General features: G+C 46.8%; 1 protein-coding gene across 2 annotated transcripts in view; it reads left to right on the top strand.

The window, feature by feature from the left end:
* The window catches only part of mapk8ip2 (mitogen-activated protein kinase 8 interacting protein 2), a 107,236-nt gene that overhangs the window by 79,891 nt on the left and 9,267 nt on the right, over nucleotides 1-18,078 (top strand). The window contains exons 5-8 of one of the 2 annotated variants that reach the window (XM_041837605.2): nucleotides 8,012-8,215; nucleotides 8,665-10,999; nucleotides 11,103-11,311; nucleotides 15,284-15,359. In XM_041837605.2, coding sequence (XP_041693539.1) covers nucleotides 8,012-8,215; nucleotides 8,665-10,999; nucleotides 11,103-11,311; nucleotides 15,284-15,359 — 2,824 coding nt within the window. The remainder of the gene's footprint in view (nucleotides 1-8,011; nucleotides 8,216-8,664; nucleotides 11,000-11,102; nucleotides 11,312-15,283; nucleotides 15,360-18,078) is intronic. The other variant, XM_041837607.2, reaches the window with a different exon arrangement.

Raw genomic sequence — 18,078 nt, forward strand, 5'->3', positions numbered from 1 at the left:
GCTCCGGAGTGGAGCCGCTGACCGGAGCTGGACTAGGCACCGGTGGAGCGGACTGCTCTGGCTCCAGAGTGGAGCAGCTGACCGGAGCTGGACTGGACCCCGGTGGAGCGGAATGCTCTGGCTGGGCCGGACTGGCGACACGCACCACTGGCTTGGTGCGAGGAACAGGAACGGGCCGGGCCGGGCCGGACTGGGAACACGCACCACTGGTCTGGTGCGAGGAGAAGGAACGGGCAGGGCCGGACTGGGGACACACACCACTGGCTTGGTGCGGGGAGCAGGCACGGGCCGGACCAGACTGGGGACACACACCACTGGCTTGGTGCGAGGAGCAGGAACGGGCCAGACCGGACTGGGGACACACACCACTGGCTTGGTGCGAGGAGCAGGTACAGACCGTACAGGACTGGTGAGGTGCACTGGTGACACAGTGCGTAGAACCGGAGCAGGATATACTGGACCTTGGAGGCGCACTGGAGACCAGGAGCGTTGAGCCGGCACAACCCGTCCTGGCTGGCTGCCCACTTTCGCACGACACGTGCGGGGCACTGGCACAGGACGCACTGGGCTGTGCATGCGCACTGGCGATACAGTGCGTATCTCCGCATACATGGGTTCCTCTATTAACCCACGCTCCTTATGTTGCCTAACCAGCTCCTCTCTCCATGCATTTACTTCCTCCTTCTCCCTACGAGCCTCCTGCAGTGCCTCCTCTTGAATGGAGCTCTCCCACTCTATTCTTGCTATCAGCCCCCGTAATGTGGTGGCCTCCTCTCTTACCCTGCAGATCCGATCCTTCTCTCTCCCTCGGCACTCCTCCTCCAGTGAGGACTCCTCTGGGAGCCCCCACGAGTTAGGGAACAGAAACTCATCGTCGTCGTCATCCTCCGACTACTCAGTATAAAACTGTTCCCACTCTTCTTCCCATGGTCGTAGGGACTCAACCTGGAAACTCACCGGGTGCAGTTGTCGGGGCTCTTCTCTCTCGCTCCCCGACCACTCCTTTAGCCCCCCCAATTTTTTTTCTTGGGGCTGCCTCTCGGGCTTCCTCCTCGGCCGGCGCCTTCTGTGTTGCCGTTGCTCCTCTCCTGCCTGGGCTTCCTTCTTCGCCCAGGGTCCTTTCCCCGCAAATATCTCCTCCCAAGACCAAATCTTCCCCACCTGTGTCCAGGGTGTTTGCTCCTGGGCACGCTGCTTGGTCCGTGTTTGGTGGGATCTTCTGTCACATTCGTTTAAGGACGGGTCAGACCAAGGCGCAGCGTGAAATGCGTACATGTTTATTTCAACGATAAACACACGAACAAAACAACAAAACAACGTAACGTGAAGTCCTCAGGCTAAACACAACACAACACAACACAACACAACACAACACAACACAACACAACACAACACAACACAACACAACACAACACAACACAACACAACACAACACAACACAACACAACACAACACAACACAACACAACACAACACAAGCCTCTACACGGAACAAGATCCCACAACTAATGATTGCAACCAGGCAACTTAAGTATGATCCCCAATCAGAGACAACAAGCGACAGCTGCCTCTGATTGGGAATCACACCCGGCCAAACATAGAAATACAATAACTAGAACGTGAACATAGAAATAATGACATAGATCTCCACACCCTGACTCAACATACAAGAGTCCCATAAGACAGGGTGTGACAGCAGTTTGGACGTTTCACTGGTAAAACGTGAAGAATTATAATTCACAATTGACAGGGATGTTGGTGTTTGAGGGTATTAAACATATAAACATTTTTTGAGACATTGTGTGGGCATAGGCAGATGTTGCAATTGGAGGATGCATTGTATGCATATTCTATAATTATATATATGTGGAATCCCTGGTCTCTGGCAGTGTTTGGAACTGCCGATCTGTTGTCAAGAACGGCGAGTTAATCTCAGCCTATTCTGCCCTTCACTCCCTTGAGTTTTTGGCCCTGACAGAGGAATGGATCACCCCAGAGAACACTGCTACTCTAGCTACTCTCTCTTCATCTGACTACGTTTTCTCTCATAGTCCGAGAGCATCTGGTCGTTGCGGTGGTGGCACAGGGCTACTCATTTCTCTTAAGTGGAGATTTTCTATTTTCTCCCTCACTCACCTGTCCATCTCCTCATTTGAATGCCATGCTGTCACTGTCACTTGTCCACTCAAGCTTAACATTGTTGTCATCAATCACCCACCAGATGCCTTTAGATAATTCCTCAATGAGCTTGACACCTTGATAAGCTCATTTCCTGACGATGGCTCACCACTCTTCGTACTTGCCGACTTCAAACTCCCGACGTCTGCCTTAATTAACTCTTTCTTTCCCCTCCTTGCCTCTTTTAACCTCACCCTTTCCCAATCCCACTCACAAGGCAGGCAATATGCGTGACCTCATCTTTACTAGAGGCTGTTTGCCTACTAACCCCCTCCAGGTCTCTGATCACTACTTTGTTTACTTTTCTTTCTCCCTCTCCTCCAACCCTAGCCACTCAGCCCCTACCTAGATGGTCATGCGCCGTCACAATCTTCTCCTCTCTCTTTCTCTTTCTCTCTCTCTCTCTCTCTCTCTCTCTCTCTCTCTCTCTCTCTCTCTCTCTCTCTCTCTCTCTCTCTCTCTCTCTATCTCTCTCTCTCTCTATCTCCCTCTACTCTCTCCTCTTCTATCCTATCATTCTCTCCCTCTACTCTCTCCTCTTCTATCCTTTAATCTCGTCCTTCTGCTAAATCGTTCTCCCTCCTGTCTCCTGATTCTGCCTCTTTGACCCTACTCTCCTCCCTTTCCCCATCCTATGACTCGCCCTGTCCTCTTTTCTCCTGGCTGGCTCGGCCCTCCCCTCCTGCTCCGTGGCTGAGTGACTCCTTGCGAGCTTACAGAACAGGGCTGCAGGCAGCTGAGCAAAAATGGAGAAAAACTAAACTTCTGGAGGACCTATCATCATTTCACTCCCTCCTCTCTACCTTCTCTTCCTATGTATCCACTGTTAAAACCACTTTCTATCACTACATTTAAAGCTTCAGGCTCTAACCCTAGGAAAGTATTTTCCACCTTCTCCTCCCTCCTTAATCCTCCACCCTCCCTCCTCCCTCTCTGCGGACGGCTATCAACCACTTTGAAAAGAAGGTTGACGATGTCCCACCTAGCTATGTTAAGATAAATGCGCTAACTGTAAGTCTCTCTAGATAAGAGCTTCTGCTAAATGACTAAAATGTAAATGTAAAATGTATTCAATAGGCTACATCTGTCTGTAATTTGTCTTATTCATTATGACGTAATTTGCGGGTAGGATGACCACATTTAAAATATTTGCGGGACAGTGTATCCTACATGAATATAACTTTTTGGCAGCTTCCCCTGTAAATTATGTAATCATTTCTCAAAGTTTGTACCAAAAGATGTAGCCTATTGAATATCATTATATAATATGCATAACATGTAAAACAGTTAGGAAGCGAGGCTTTTGAAACGGGATTGTGTGAAGTAGACCTCCCGAGTGGCGCAGTGGTCTAAGGCACTGCATTGCAGTGCTAGCTGTGCCACTAGAGATCCTGGTTCAAATCCAGGCTCTGTCGTAGCCGGCCGCGACCGGGAGACCCATGGGGCGGTGCACAATTGGCCCAGGGAATGGCCGGCAGGGATGTAGCTCAGTTGGTAGAGCATGGCGTTTGCAACGCCAGGATTGTGGGTTCGATTCCCACGGGGGGCCAGTATGAAAAAAATATATATATATAATTAATGTATGCACTCACTAACTGTAAGTTGCTCTGGATAAGAGTGTCTGCTAAATGACAAAAAATGTTGTTGTTTTTTAAGTAGCAGCTAATACGGCTTTCTACTTACTTTTGTAGCTCTTCGTCAAAGGCACGCTTTTGTAAGTAGTTAGGGCTAACTGTTCTCTCCTAGTTTAGAGGGAATTGAGCCTGAAAGGATTTGAAAAATGCGATTGGTTGACAATCAGCCTGTGACATTGTGTGATGGGTGATTTGAAGGAGTCAGGCGCAGGAGGGTAAATCACTGAATACAGAGTTTATTCCGGAATACAGAGTTACGCAGAATTGCATCAAACAGTCCAGTGCGCAAAACAGGCGCACTGGAACCAAACAGGCACACAGGGAAAATATACCCTGGCAATACAAAATACACGGAGCTCAACCGAGCTACACTCTCCTCACACTAAACAATCACCCACAAGGACAAGGGGGCAGAGGGAACACTTATACACATACTAATGAAGGGATATGAACCAGGTGTGTGTAATAGACAAGACAAAACAAATGGAATGATGAGATGAGGAGCGGCAGTGGCTAGAAGGCCGGTGACGACGAACGCCGAAGCCTGCCCCGAACCAGGAGAGGAGGCAGCTTCGGAGGAAGTCGTGACACATTGGCCTACGTCTTGCACTGTGCAGAATATCAGATCTCAACAACGATTAGAGAAGTTTTTAATAACACCAGTACCACGTCCTTATGATATATACAGTGCATTCGGAAAGTATTCAGACCCCTTGACCCAATAATGACAATGCGAAAACAGGTTTTTAGAAATTTTTGCAAATGTATTAAAAATAAAAAACAGAAATACCTTATTTACATAAGTATTCAAACCCTTTGCTATGAGACTCGAAATTGAGCTCAGGTGCATCCTGATTCCATTGATCATCCTTGAGATGTTTATACAACTTGATTGGAGTCCACCTGTGGTAAATTCAATTGATTGGACATGATTTGGAAAGGCACACACATGTCTGTATAAGGTCCCACAGTTGACAGTACATGTCAGACCAAAAACCAAGCCATGAGGTCGAAGGAATTGTGTCGAGGCACAGATCATTCTTAAATGGAAGAAGTTTGAAACTACCAAGACTCTTCCTAGAGCTGGCCGCCCGACCAAACTGAGCAATCGGGGGAGAACGGCCTTGGTCAGGGAGGTGACCAACAACCGGATGGTCACTCTGACAGAGCTCCAGAGTTCCTCTGTGGAGATGGGAGAACCTTCCAGAAGGACAATCATCTCTGCAGCACTCCACCAATCAGGCCTTTATGGTAGAGTGGCCAGACGGAAGCCACTCCTCAGTAAAATGCACATGACAGCCCTCTTGGAGTTTGCAAAAGGCACCTAAAGGACTCTCAGACCATGGGAAATAAGATTCTCTGGTCTGATGAAACCAAGATTGAACTCTTTGGCCTAAATGCTAAGCGTCACGTCTGGAGGAAACGTGGCACCATCACTACGGTGAAGCATGGTGGTGGCAGCATCATGCTGTGGGGATGTTTTTCAGCGGCAGGGACTGGGAGACTAGTCAGGTTTGAGAGAAAGATAAACGGAGCGAAGTACAGAGAGATCCTTGATGAAAACCTGCTCCAGAGCACTCAGGACCTCAATCTGGGGGCGAAGGTTCACCTTCCAACAGGACAACAACCCTAAGTACACAGCCAAGACAACGCAGGAGTGTCTTCGGGACAAGTCTCTGAATGGCCCAGCCAGAGCCCGGACTTGAACTTGATCGAACATCCAACCTGACAGAGCTTGAGAGGATGTGCAGAGAAGAAAGGGTGAAACTCCCCAAATACAGGTGTGCCAAGTTTGTAGTGTCATACCTAAGAATACTCTGTAATCGCTGCCAAAGGTGCTTCAACAAAGTACTGAGTAAAGGGTCTGAATACTTATGTAAATGTTTTTTTAGAAATGTAATTAAATTCATTTGCAAAAATGTCTAAAAACCTGTTTTTGCTTTGTCATTATGGCGTATTGTGTGTAGATTGATGAGGGGAAAAAACAATTTAATCCATTTTAGAATAAGGCTGTAACGTTACAAAATGTGGAAAAGGTCAAGGGGTCGGAATACTTTCCAAAGGCACTGTATATTGTTGTGTTTGAATGTGTTAATAAAATGCAGGACATGATTTTTTGGTTGCGGGACGTGGTCAACGTATTTACGGGGGTTTTGCCAACATTTTGTATTCATTTAGGCTACACTGTCCCACGAATGTCCCGCAAAATCATCCTGTTGTCCCGCATTTGGGTATTTTATATGTGGTCACCCTAATTCCACTGGTACCTTGTGGGCCTAAAATATGAAAATAGGTACATATATATATATATATATTTTAATGTTTGGGCTTTATAGATAGTTTTTTTTAATGTGTTGGGCTTCAGCTAAGATTATTATGTATCTGGCCAGGCCTCAATTGTTTCTTGACTAGCACCATTCATTCTCACTGTCAATAATTCTAATGTTATAACTTCTAATACTAACTGTATCAACTGGCAAATTGGGAGAGAGTCAGTGCTGCCTTTCGCTACCTGGTCTGAAAAAAGTGTTTGTTGAGAACACTGTAATGTCGTTAACAACTTTTCCAATTCTGATATCTTCTTTAACCCTCTAGAGAATTGTTTTAAGATGGGCATACCAAGGATCATTTAGCTATTTTATTTAGAATTTTAAGACCCCTTAAGGTATCAAAAACATAAATAAAACAATTATTGGATGAAAGATTGAATTTGGCATTACTGCTATTAGCCAATAGAAACGCATTGAATAACAGATTCACTACATGGAACAACAGATAGTTAAAAAAAAGAACATCCAAAGGAAGTTTGTTCTGAAGTGTCTATCCTATATCTGAGAGATATAAGAAAGATCAGTACACTTTTTTTAACATGTATTTATCCCTTTATTTTAAGCACTAAACTACTGTATCTCCATATATACTTCCATTCATTTTTTTAACTGGTACCGTGTATCTTCAGACAGGTCTCCTGAGGCTTGTGGGCGTCCTAGAGAACACCATCATGTTTGTGAGAGTCTCAGCTGTCCACAGAGGGGTCCTATTATTGTGTAGCCCAAACTGTTCGGATGCTACATACGTTTTTGTGAGAAGACCTATTTTCGGGATGTCTCATGGTCTGACAAACACTGCTCTAGCTCTGCCACCTTTCACCGCAGATGTGGAAGGGTGATATCGGCGGATGTGGTGGATTGAGACTCAGCCCAAACAGATATCTTTTTTGATTTTGATGGGGATTTGTATATTATGTTAATTAGGGTTAATTGTGATTTATTCAGCCCAGATGCAAACGCAGTTGCATTGTTTTTAATAAAACCTTTGATGGCGTCCCATAAAATCCGTAGATCATCGACTGAATTTTTGTTATGAATTATGAATGTATTCAATTAAGTTTCAAATTGTTCACAGAAAATAGGATTTTGTAGTAAGGAAACATTAAAGCGCCATCTTTTGGCTCTTTTAGGAGATTCTGATATTTGTATCTGGCAGTAGTAAGCATGATGATCAGACAGGCTTATATGTCGAAATTTCTATTTTCTCGATTAAAGAATATAGAAAAGTAGATAATAGTACAAAATCGATTCGAGAGTATGTTTTGTGCCTGTTTGAATAGAAAGTGTACTCTTTTGCTTTAGGGTTATGAGCTCGCCAGGCATCAATGAGGTGATAATCAGAGAGTATATGTTGGAGAGCCATGGTTGCCTGTGGATTGTAGTTCATCTTCTTAGATTTGTCCCACATGTCCAGAATGGTGTTCATGTCTGTCCCAATAACAAGTTGGAATTCAGTTAATTTAGCTTGCGTAGCTGGGAGATCACCTCGTTGTAGGACTCCATCTGTTTTAGCGGTTCGGCACTCAGGTCTGGGTAGATGCTGATCCTCTTCCCTGCATTGGTCAGACCCCCGGATTCCGCTGCAAGGTTAACAAATCGCTGCTTACTTCAAAGCTGTGGATCCGTACAATCATACAGCAAGAGCTGTTGCGGAGTTGACCCACGCGGTGCGCAATGTTAATCAACGGCATGGGACCCACCTTTCCTGCCGGAACAGTTCATAGAAAAGATTGCTCATGAAGGAATACCCTAGCTTTCTAAGGACACTTTTTTCTACAAATGTTTGTATTATCATTTATCTACCTACTAGTATTGTCTTTAGATGCTGTGTCTTTAAATGTTACAGTAAGCTGTGGTTCTCTGCCTGCAGTTCGTCTGTCTCCAACCCACTCTTGTCTGGAGGATGGGAGTCACGTGACAGGCCAGTGCCCCTCCCAACCAGCCCCCCAGGCCCCAGGGTCCCAGAGCAAAGGTACTCCCCCCAAACAGGCAGGGGAAGGCTCCTACCCCCAGTCCCCTCGCAGGCCCCTCCTCTGCGACATGGAGGGCAACAGACGGGAGAGGCCTGAATACGGTAACAAACAAAATGGCTGCCCGTCAGAGTTCATCATCCCCCATAAACATGAAGTGACGTGATGTGAAAGTGTAGTCGTCCTGTCCTCACTGGCCAGCGCTATAGATACAGACTTTGGCAAACTCCAATTGGGATTCTCTAAAGAATGGGCTCCATTCTGACACCAAAAGTTCCTAGTTCAATTTGTGAGAATTAACTTATTATTGAGTGTTTGGACGCAACACAAGGATAGTTTGCATAGGTCTGTTTATCTCCTGCTCCCCTCAGTGCCATCCCCACTTTGGTAACTTCTGGTTAAAAGCTGCTACTGCTATGATGCTCACATGATCAATTCTCATTTCTCTTTTCTTCTCTGCCTTCTCATCTCCCTCACCCTCTACCATCTCTCTTTATCTATCTTCACTCTTTCTCTTCCCTCTCTATCCCCTCTATCTCCGTCTCTCCAACAGGCTCCTTTGGTCAACACAAGTCTCACCCAGGCTCTGATGAAGTCATTAACTCCTCAGCTGACTCTTCAACTCTGATCTCCAGAGTTCCATCCCTGGATGACCAATCGCAATGTTCTGACACCGAGGTTGACCACGACCTCAACAGTGCCGACCACAACCACAAACGTTCACCGTCCTGCATGTCCACCCAGCGACGTGCCACCGACACCTATACGGTCACCACTGAGTCAGGCCTGGACCCGGAACTGGAGAACGACCCAGACGGGACCAGCCGATGCCTGTCCTCCACTGCTCCCATCGGGGGGAACGATGGAGCTGACACCCCTCTGTCAGATGAGGAGCTGGAGAAAGATTTTGACGTAGAGTTCATGTGTAAGGAGACCTATGACATGGTGTGTAAGGAGAGCCAGAGCTCAGTCTACGTTGAGTTCCCCTCCATCGAGCCCTCTGAGCTGGCTTCCTTCTCCAGCTACATGTCATCAAGCCGCTCTGATGTTCTCAATCAATCCCGAAGCACCGATCAGAGCCAGCGTCCAGGTGCAGCCAATGAGGTGGCCAATGACTCCAACTCTCCGTCCTCGGACCCGGGCATCGCTGACATGAACGCCAAGCGGTGCTACACCACCTCAGACCAAGACCAGGACCTGAGCTCTCCCGGGTCAGACTCAGACATCGAGGGGGAGCTAGAGGCAGCATTCGCCTGCGGAGGACCCCTGGTCTCCAACATGATCTCCTCCATCTCAGAGACAGAGCTGGACCTGACCAGTGATGACAGTAGTAGTGGACGCTCCTCCCACCTCACCAACTCCATCGAGGAGGCCAGCTCACCCACCTCCGACCAGGAACTGGACCCGGACACCGAGTTAGAACAGGACAGTGGAATTGTGGGAATGAAGGTATCACTCCTCCTTGGCCAGCCAGACCCCATCAAAGAGGACTCACCCTTACCTTCACCTTCACAACTCCCCTCCTCCACCCTGGCCACCCCCTCCCCTGTTGACTCCCCCATCCTGCCCCCAGAGCCCTATGATGACGGCCAGGCTCTGATGGGCCTACAAAGTGTAGATGATGATGATGACTTGCCCTATGAGCACCAGGCCGACCCAGATGAGACCCTGCCCCCAGCCCAGCGCTGTGAGGACAGCATGTCCAGACAGATGGTCCTCCAGATAGAACCAGACCACAGCCTGGAGAGCTTCAAACGCTCGTTCTACCTGCCAGTAGGATCCAGACTCATACCCACCCACGCTGACGACTACGACGGGAACAGTGAGGGAGGGTCAGAGTCGGAGAGCGAGGACGAGCTGAGCGAGAATTCAGACTCACCCTGGTTGCTTAGCAACCTGGTGAACAAGATGATCTCGGAGGGGTCTTATCCAATCAGCTGTCCCGAGGACTGTTTCAAGAGGTCAGTGTCCATCTCGGACACCATCTCACCCTCCTCGGACATCGAGCCAGACGCGTTCACCGAAGCCGCGGACGAACAAGTGCAGAAATCTGGGACGAAGAGATTGGAGGAGGAGGATAAAGAAAGGAGGGGCCTAAGGAAGGAAGGGAAGGAGAGAGAGAAGAGGGAGAAGAGTGCAGAGCCACCCAAAGGGAATGCAGGGAAAGTCAACGATAGATTCAGCCCCTGTCTGTTCATGAACAATCCTACAGCTGACACCATCAGACCGGTGATTGTGGAGCGCTATGGCAACAGGGTATCCACAGACAACAACCACACTCAGGACTCTGAGAAAGACTTCACCAGCCCTAAATCAGGCAAAAACACAAAGAGGAAGGATGAGGAAATGGATGATGAAGATACTGTGGAGCCTGATAACGACCTGATGATGCTGGAGGGGAGGAAGGAGCTGGACTCTCCCAGTCTGAGTGAGAGCATGGCGAGCGACAAGGACGAGGGCCGCGAGACGGAGGCCAAGCCCACCGGACACTCTACGGCCTCCCTGGAACGCATCACCACAGTCAAACACAGCATGACCTTGGACATCCCCACGGCCCAGACCAACCGATGCTTCAGTCTCACCTACTCCACCGACAACGACGAGGAAGAGGAGGAGGAAGAGGAAGGAGACTGCTCCCCGTTCCTGAGCTGCCTGAGGAAGCAGTCATCCTATCATGGCAGCAACCAATACCTGGACAGCTCCCCGCCTATCGATGAGAGCGTCCGGGACCTCCCCCTGTCAGAGCAGGACCCCCACCTGTGTGTGAGGGACCTCCCCCTGCAGGCCCTGCGGTCCAGGCCGGATGATGATGGTCTGGCGTACGACTCCATGAAGTACACTCTGGTGGTGGATGAGAACACTACACTGGAACTGGTCAGCCTCAGGAGGTACATACCTACGGAAAGGGCCCACCTTCATTAAGGGTTTAGGTGGACTTCATTTAAAGTGAGTTGTTTAATTACTAACCTGTGTGAACCGTGTCCCTCCCAGATGTACCTCAGTGCTGAGTGACGACAGTGAGCTGTCTACACTGTGTGATGATGACCCTCTTGGGACGGGGGAGGTGGGGAACGGCCGGGGGAACGGAGGGGTGCAGCCAGAACTCCTCAGCTCGTCAGAAGACTCCTCCCCCGAGGCTGACATGCACTTCTCCAAGAAGTTCCTTAATGTGTTTGTCAACAGCACCTCACGATCCTCCAGTAAGTAGGATGCACACTAACTAACTAACTACAGTGCATTTAGAAAGTATTCATACCCCTTGACTTATTCCATATGTTGTTGTGTTACAGCCTGAATTCAAAATGGATTAAATAGGTGTTTTATTCTCACCCATCTACACACAATACCCCATAATGACAAAAAAATTGTTTTGCAAATGTATTGAAAATGAAATACAGAAATATCTCACTTACATAAGTATTCACACCCCTTAATCAATACATGTTAGAATCACCTTTGGCAGTGATTACAGATGTGAGTCTTTCTGGGTAAGTCTCTAAGTGCTTTGCACACCTGGATTGTATAATATTTGCACAATACTATTTTTAAAATTCTTCAAGCTCTGTCAAGTTGGTTGTTGATCATTGCTAGACAGCCATTTCAAGTCTTGCCATAGATTTCCAAGCCTATTTAAGTTAAAACTGTAGCTATGCCACTCAGGGACAGTCAATGTCATCTTGGTAAGCAACGCCAGTGCATATTTGGTATTGTGTTTTAGTTTATTGTGCTGAAAGGTGAATTCTGCTGAAAGGTGAATTTGTCTCCGAATGTCAGTTGAAAAGTGATTGAAGCAGATTTTCCTCTAGGATTTTGCCTGTGATTAGCTCTATTCCGTTTCTTTTTATCCTAAAAAAAACCTCCCTAGTCCTTGCCAATGACAAGTATCCCATATCATGATGCAGCCACCACCATGCTTAAAAATATGAAGAGTGGTACTCAGTGATGTGTTTTGTTGGATTTACCCAAACATAACGCTTTATATTATGGACATACAGTTAATTTATTTCGCACTGTTTTTGCAGTTTTCCTTTAATGCCTTATTGCAAACAGGATGCATGTTTTGGAATATTTGTATTCTGTACAGGCTTCCTCCTTTTCACGCTGTCATTTAGATTAGTATTGTGGAGTAACTACAATGTTGTTGAGCCATCCTCAGTTTTCATCTATCACAGCCATTAAACTCGGTAACTGTTTTAAAGTCACCATTGGCCTCATTTTGAAATCCCTGAACGGTTTCCTTCCTCTCCGGCAACTGAGTTAGGAAGGACGCCTGTATCTTTGTAGTGACTGGCTGTATTGATACACCATCCAAAGTGTAATTAATAACTTCACCATGCTCGAAGGGATATTCAATTTCTACTTTTTGTATTTTTATCCATCTACCAATAGATGCCCTTCTTTGTGAGGCATTGGAAAAACCTCCCTGGTCTTTGTGGTTGAATCTTTGTTTGAAATTCACTGCTCGACTGAGGGACCTTACAGATTGTTGTAGGTGTGGGGTAGAGAGAAGAGGTAGTCATAACAAAATCATGTTAAACACTATTATTGCACACAGAGTGAGTCCATGCAACTTATTATGTGACTTAATACTTATTGACTCATTTTTTATTAATTTGTAAAAACTCCTAGAAACATAACTCCACTTTGACATTATGGGGTATTGTGTGTAGGCCAATGACACAAAATCTCAATTTAATCTATTTTAAATTCAGGCTTTAACACAACAAAATGTGGAAAAAGTAAAGGGGTATGAATACTTTCTGAAGGTCCTGTAACTAACAAAGTTACTGCACCTCGCAATCCTCCGTAAGCAGGCTACAAACTAACTAACTAGCTAACTAACTAACTAATTCACTAACTAGCTAACTTACTGCATCTCACAATCCTCCAGTAACTAACTAACTAACTTACTGCATCTCACAATCCTCCACTAAGTAATTAACTTACTGCATCTCACAATCGTCAACTAACTAACTAACTAACTTACTGCATCTCACAAACCTCAACTAACTAACTAACTAACTAACTAACTAACTAACTAACTAACTAACTAATTTACTGCATCTCACAATCCTGCAGTAACTAACAAACTAACTTACTGGCTCTCACGATCCTCCAGTAAGTAGGCTACACACAAACTAAATAACTAATTAATTAACTAGCTAATGTACTGCATCTCACAATCCTCCAGTAAATAAGCTACAGACCAACTAACTAACTACAGTCGTGGTCAAAAGTTTTGAGAATGACACAAGTATTGGTCTTCACAAAGTTTGCTGCTTCAGTGTTTTTAGATATTTTTGTCAGATGTTACTATGGTATACTGAAGTATAATTACAAGCATTCCATAAGTGTCAAAGGCTTTTATTGACAATTACATTAAGTTTATGCAAAGAGTCAATATTTGCAGTGTTGACCCTTCTTTTTCAAGACCTCTGCAATCCACCCTGGCATGCTGTCAATTAACTTCTGGGCCACATCCTGACTGGCCCATTCTTGCATAATCAATGCTCGGAGTTTGTCAGAATTTGTGGGTTTTTGTTTGTCCACCCGCCTCTTGAGGATTGACCACAAGTTCTCAATGGGATTAAGGTCTTGGGAGTTTCCTGGCCATGGACCCAAACTTTTGATGTTTTGTTCCCCGAGCCACTTAGTTATCACTTTTGCCTTACGGCAAGGTGCTCCATCATGCTGGAAAAGGCATTGTTCGTCACCAAAATGTTCTTGGATGGTTGGGAGAAGTTGCTCTCTGAGGATGTGTTGGTACCATTCTTTATTCATGGCTGTGTTCTTAGGCAAAATTGTGAGTGAGTCCACTCCCTTGGCTGAGAAGCAACCCCACACATGAATGGTCTCAGGATACTTTACTGTTGGCATGACACAGGACTGATGGTAGCGCTCACCTTGTCTTCTCCGGACAAGGTGTTTTCCGGATGCCCCAAACAATCGGAAAGGTGATTCATCAGAGAAAATGACTTTACCCCAGTCCTCAGCAGTCCAATCCCTGTACCTTTTGCAGAATATCAGTCTGTCCCTGATGTTTTTCCTGGAGAGAAGTGGCTTCTTTGCTGCCCTTCTTGACACCAGGACATCCTCCAAAAGTCTTAGCCTCACTGTGTGTGCAGATGCACTCACACCTGCCTGCTGCCATTCCTGAGCAAGCTCTGCACTGGTGGTGCCCCGTTCCCGCAGCTTAATCAACTTTAGGAGACGGTCCTGGCGCTTGCTGGACTTTCTTGGGCGCCCTGAAGCCTGCTTCACAACAATTGAACCTCTCTCCTTGAAGTTCTTACTAACAGCAATATCCTTGCCTGTGAAGCCCTTTTTCAATGATGACGGCACGTGTTTCCTTGCAGGTAACCATGGTTAACAGAGGAAAAACAATGATTTCAAGCACCACCCTCCTTTTAAAGCTTCCAGTCTGTTATTCTAACTCAATCAGCATGACAGATTGATCTCCAGCCTTGTCCTCGTCAACACTCTCACCTGTGTTAACGAGAGAATCACTGACATGATGTCAGCTGGTCCTTTTGTGGCATGGCTGAAATGCAGTGGAAATGTTTTTTTGGGGATTAAGTTCATTTTTATGGCAAAGAGGGACTTTGCAATTAATTGCAATTCATCTGATCACTCTTCATAACATTCTGGAGTATATGCACATTGCCATCATAAAAACTGAGGCAGCAGACTTTGTGAAAATTAATATTTGTGTCATTCTCAAAACGTTTGACCACGACTGTACAAACTAACCATGAGCACCTAACCTATTGTAGCTACTAGCAAGGGGGGTAGGGGCTGTAGTCAAACATATTATCTTTTGACAAAAAAGGTGGTGAATAAAGCTTATACTTGGGGTTTCATTCCATTTTGACTCTCATTTGATAAATTATATGATAAATGAGTGTCCATATTAGCTCTCCCAAGCTGTAGCGTGATAAAAGATCACTGAACCATCATTAACTTCTCCATTCACTTCATTAATGAATGATCAGATACATAATTAATGGTCTATTACAAATGGGAAGAACAAGAATTTAATCAACATAAGTTATTTTGACAGATGCAGTTATCATTTATTTAGATTTTATTCAGAGAGGTCCTATGGGTTACATGAATGCCCTGCCCAACAATTATATCAGTGTTCTCACTGTGGTGTGTGTTTACCTGTGCAGGTACAGAGTCGTTTGGGCTGTTCTCCTGTACCATCAATGGAGAAGAGAGGGACCAGACACACAGGGCTGTCTACAGGTGAGTCATAGCATTCAGAACATCATTTACAGGCATACTTACTGTGTTATATAAACAGAGAGCAACACAACAAGCAATCTGAAATCCTGATCAGACAAAAACCTGTGATTATTGTAATGTTATCATTGTAAGAGAACATACAGTATTATAATCTCTTATCTGTTTGACTCTTTGTTCTTAGTCCCACACGTAAAATGGACTGTAGGTGATATGGGACAAAGGATGGGTGTGTGCAGTAGGAGAATGTGAATCTGGTGAATCACCAGTGGTCTGGAGGGAGGGAGGGAAGAAGAGATGGAGGGAGGAAGAGAGGAAAGGTGAGCGAGAGGAGGACAGTTGTCATGGTTACAGCTGTGGCCCTAGCGACACTGCAGGAGTAATAGCTATATAGAAAAGATGGCGCCGACAGACACGATCGCCCTGTTTCTAGCTCCTAGCCAACTCTGCAGTTGGCTTTTGTGTTATTTCTTACATTATTGGCTCAGAACGTTTCTAGTATTATTTCCTACAGCTAAAATAACTTTTGGACTTTAGACATGCCTTCCCGAGGCAGTCCCGGCACTACACCAAAATGTTGACGCCGGAGGAGGGGGTGGGGTGCTAGTCACACTCAGGCAGCGAGCAAACCCTCCACCGCTTTCAAGTATATTATTCGCTAACGTTCAGTACCTGGACAATAAAGTAAATGAGCTCAGGGCGAGGATCTTCTTTCAGTGAGACATAAGGGACTGTAACATACTCTGTTTACGGAATCATGGCTCTGTCAAACCAGTGGGGTTCTCCATTCATTGTGTGGACAGGAAGAACGAACTCTCAGGGAAAAACAAAGGTGGAGGGGTTTGTCTCATGATTAACAACTCATGGTGTTGTGATTGTGGTAACGTACAGGAACTCAAGTCCTTTCATTCTCCCGATCTGGAATACCTCACCATCAAATGCAGACCTGTAACGATCCCGGCAGTCTGAGTCGGGTCCTGTCTGTGGACTAGTTTTTTCTGCTCGGGATCTCCAGTTTCCCGAGGGTTCTGGAACGCTCCGGGGAGCTCTCTTGATTTCCGCACCTGCATCCCATCAGCAATCTGCACACCTGGTCCTGATCATCACCCTTCTTAGGCTCTGGCCTAACATCCATTCCCTGCCGGATCGTTAGCCATGAACAGTAGGTTTACCAGAGTATCAGTCTTAGAGCTTCTAGCGTTAGTTTTGTTGTTTTGCACCTTGTTGGTTTGTTGTTTACTTACCTCCGTTTTGTTCCATCTGCAGTCACTCGTCCGGAACCTTCATCCAACCTCTGCCTGGTGGTCGGGCGGCTGCCGAGCCATGATTGGATCAACCACTGCACCCCCAACAACTAATCAACGCCGCCCGCTCTGTTCCCTGGATTATTCAGCATCACTCTTGAATTTGTAAATAAACACTCACCTTCGTTTCAACTTACCTTGTCCTGGTCTGCTTCTGGGTTCTGGCTTTGTAACTCGTGACAGAACGATCCGGCCAGTAATGAACCCAGCGGACCTGGACTCTGTTCGCCATGCCATTACCCATCAGGAGAAGATGTTGGGCCATCATAGCACGGAGCTACAGGAGATCGCGTTGGCAGTTCGGAACCTTTCTACCGGTCTGACGGAGGTCCAGAACCAGCGCAAGTTTCCGGTGGAGGATCCACTACCGGTTTCACCCATCTCGCCTGCCGCGTCTGAAGCGGTGTCCTTCCGTGAGCCCAAGGTTCCGACGCCGGATAAATATGAGGGGGAGCTGGGAAGATGCCGTTCTTTCCTTATGCAGTGTGGGTTAGTGTTCGATCTACAGCCCTACTCTTATGCCACAGACAAGGCTAGGATAGCCTTTGTGATTGAGTTGCTGCGTGGTCGAGCGCTGGAGTGGGCTTCAGCCGTTTGGGAACGACAAGACCCCTGCATGGCTTCATACCAGGGGTTCACGGCCGAGATGAGGAAGCTCTTCGACCATTCCGTCCGAGGGAGGGACGCAGCTAGGCGCCTGTTTTCGCTCCACCAAGGAACTCGCAGCGTGGCCGACTTCGTGATCGAGTTCAGGACGTTGGCTGTGGAGAGTGGGTGGAATGAGGAGTCTCTGCAAGCGGCCTTTTACCAGGGTCTGTCGGAGCAGCTCAAGGATGAGCTGATCTCCTATCCGGAGCCTAGTGACCTGGACAGCTTGGTAGCCTTGTCTATTCGGGTGGATAATCGAGTCCGAGAGCGAAGGAGGGAGAAGCAATGGGGTCCGTCCAGTCGATCAGCTTCTCAGTTCCCAGTCGGGTCGGGTGGTGGACCAGAACACGTCGATCATTCTCCACCACAAAGGATTAGTGGAGAGGTCCTCTCTCCCGATTCTGAACCCATGCAAGTGGGGCGTGCACGGGTTAACCAAGGAGGAGCGTCAACATAGACGTAAGACCAACTGCTGCCTCTACTGTGGTAGCTCGGGACATTACATCTCCATTTGTTCCCGGCGGTCGTCAAACTGCCCGGCTCGCTAAAGTTGGGAGGACTTTTAGCGAGCCAGTTTCAACCTCTCAGTACCTCTGTCAGACCCCGTTTCCCGGCTACCCTTGTGAACAGGAATCAGAGCTTAGCGATTAACGCTTTTATCGATTCAGGTGCCGATGGAAGCTTTCTTGATGCCGAGTTGGTGGAACAGCTGGGGCTTTCCAAGGAGCAATTGCCGGAAGCCATTGAAGCGACCACTCTGAACGGCAGTA

This window comes from Coregonus clupeaformis, chromosome 19 (genome assembly GCF_020615455.1).
Source record: "Coregonus clupeaformis isolate EN_2021a chromosome 19, ASM2061545v1, whole genome shotgun sequence".
In the NCBI taxonomy this organism is placed as follows: domain Eukaryota; kingdom Metazoa; phylum Chordata; class Actinopteri; order Salmoniformes; family Salmonidae; genus Coregonus; species Coregonus clupeaformis.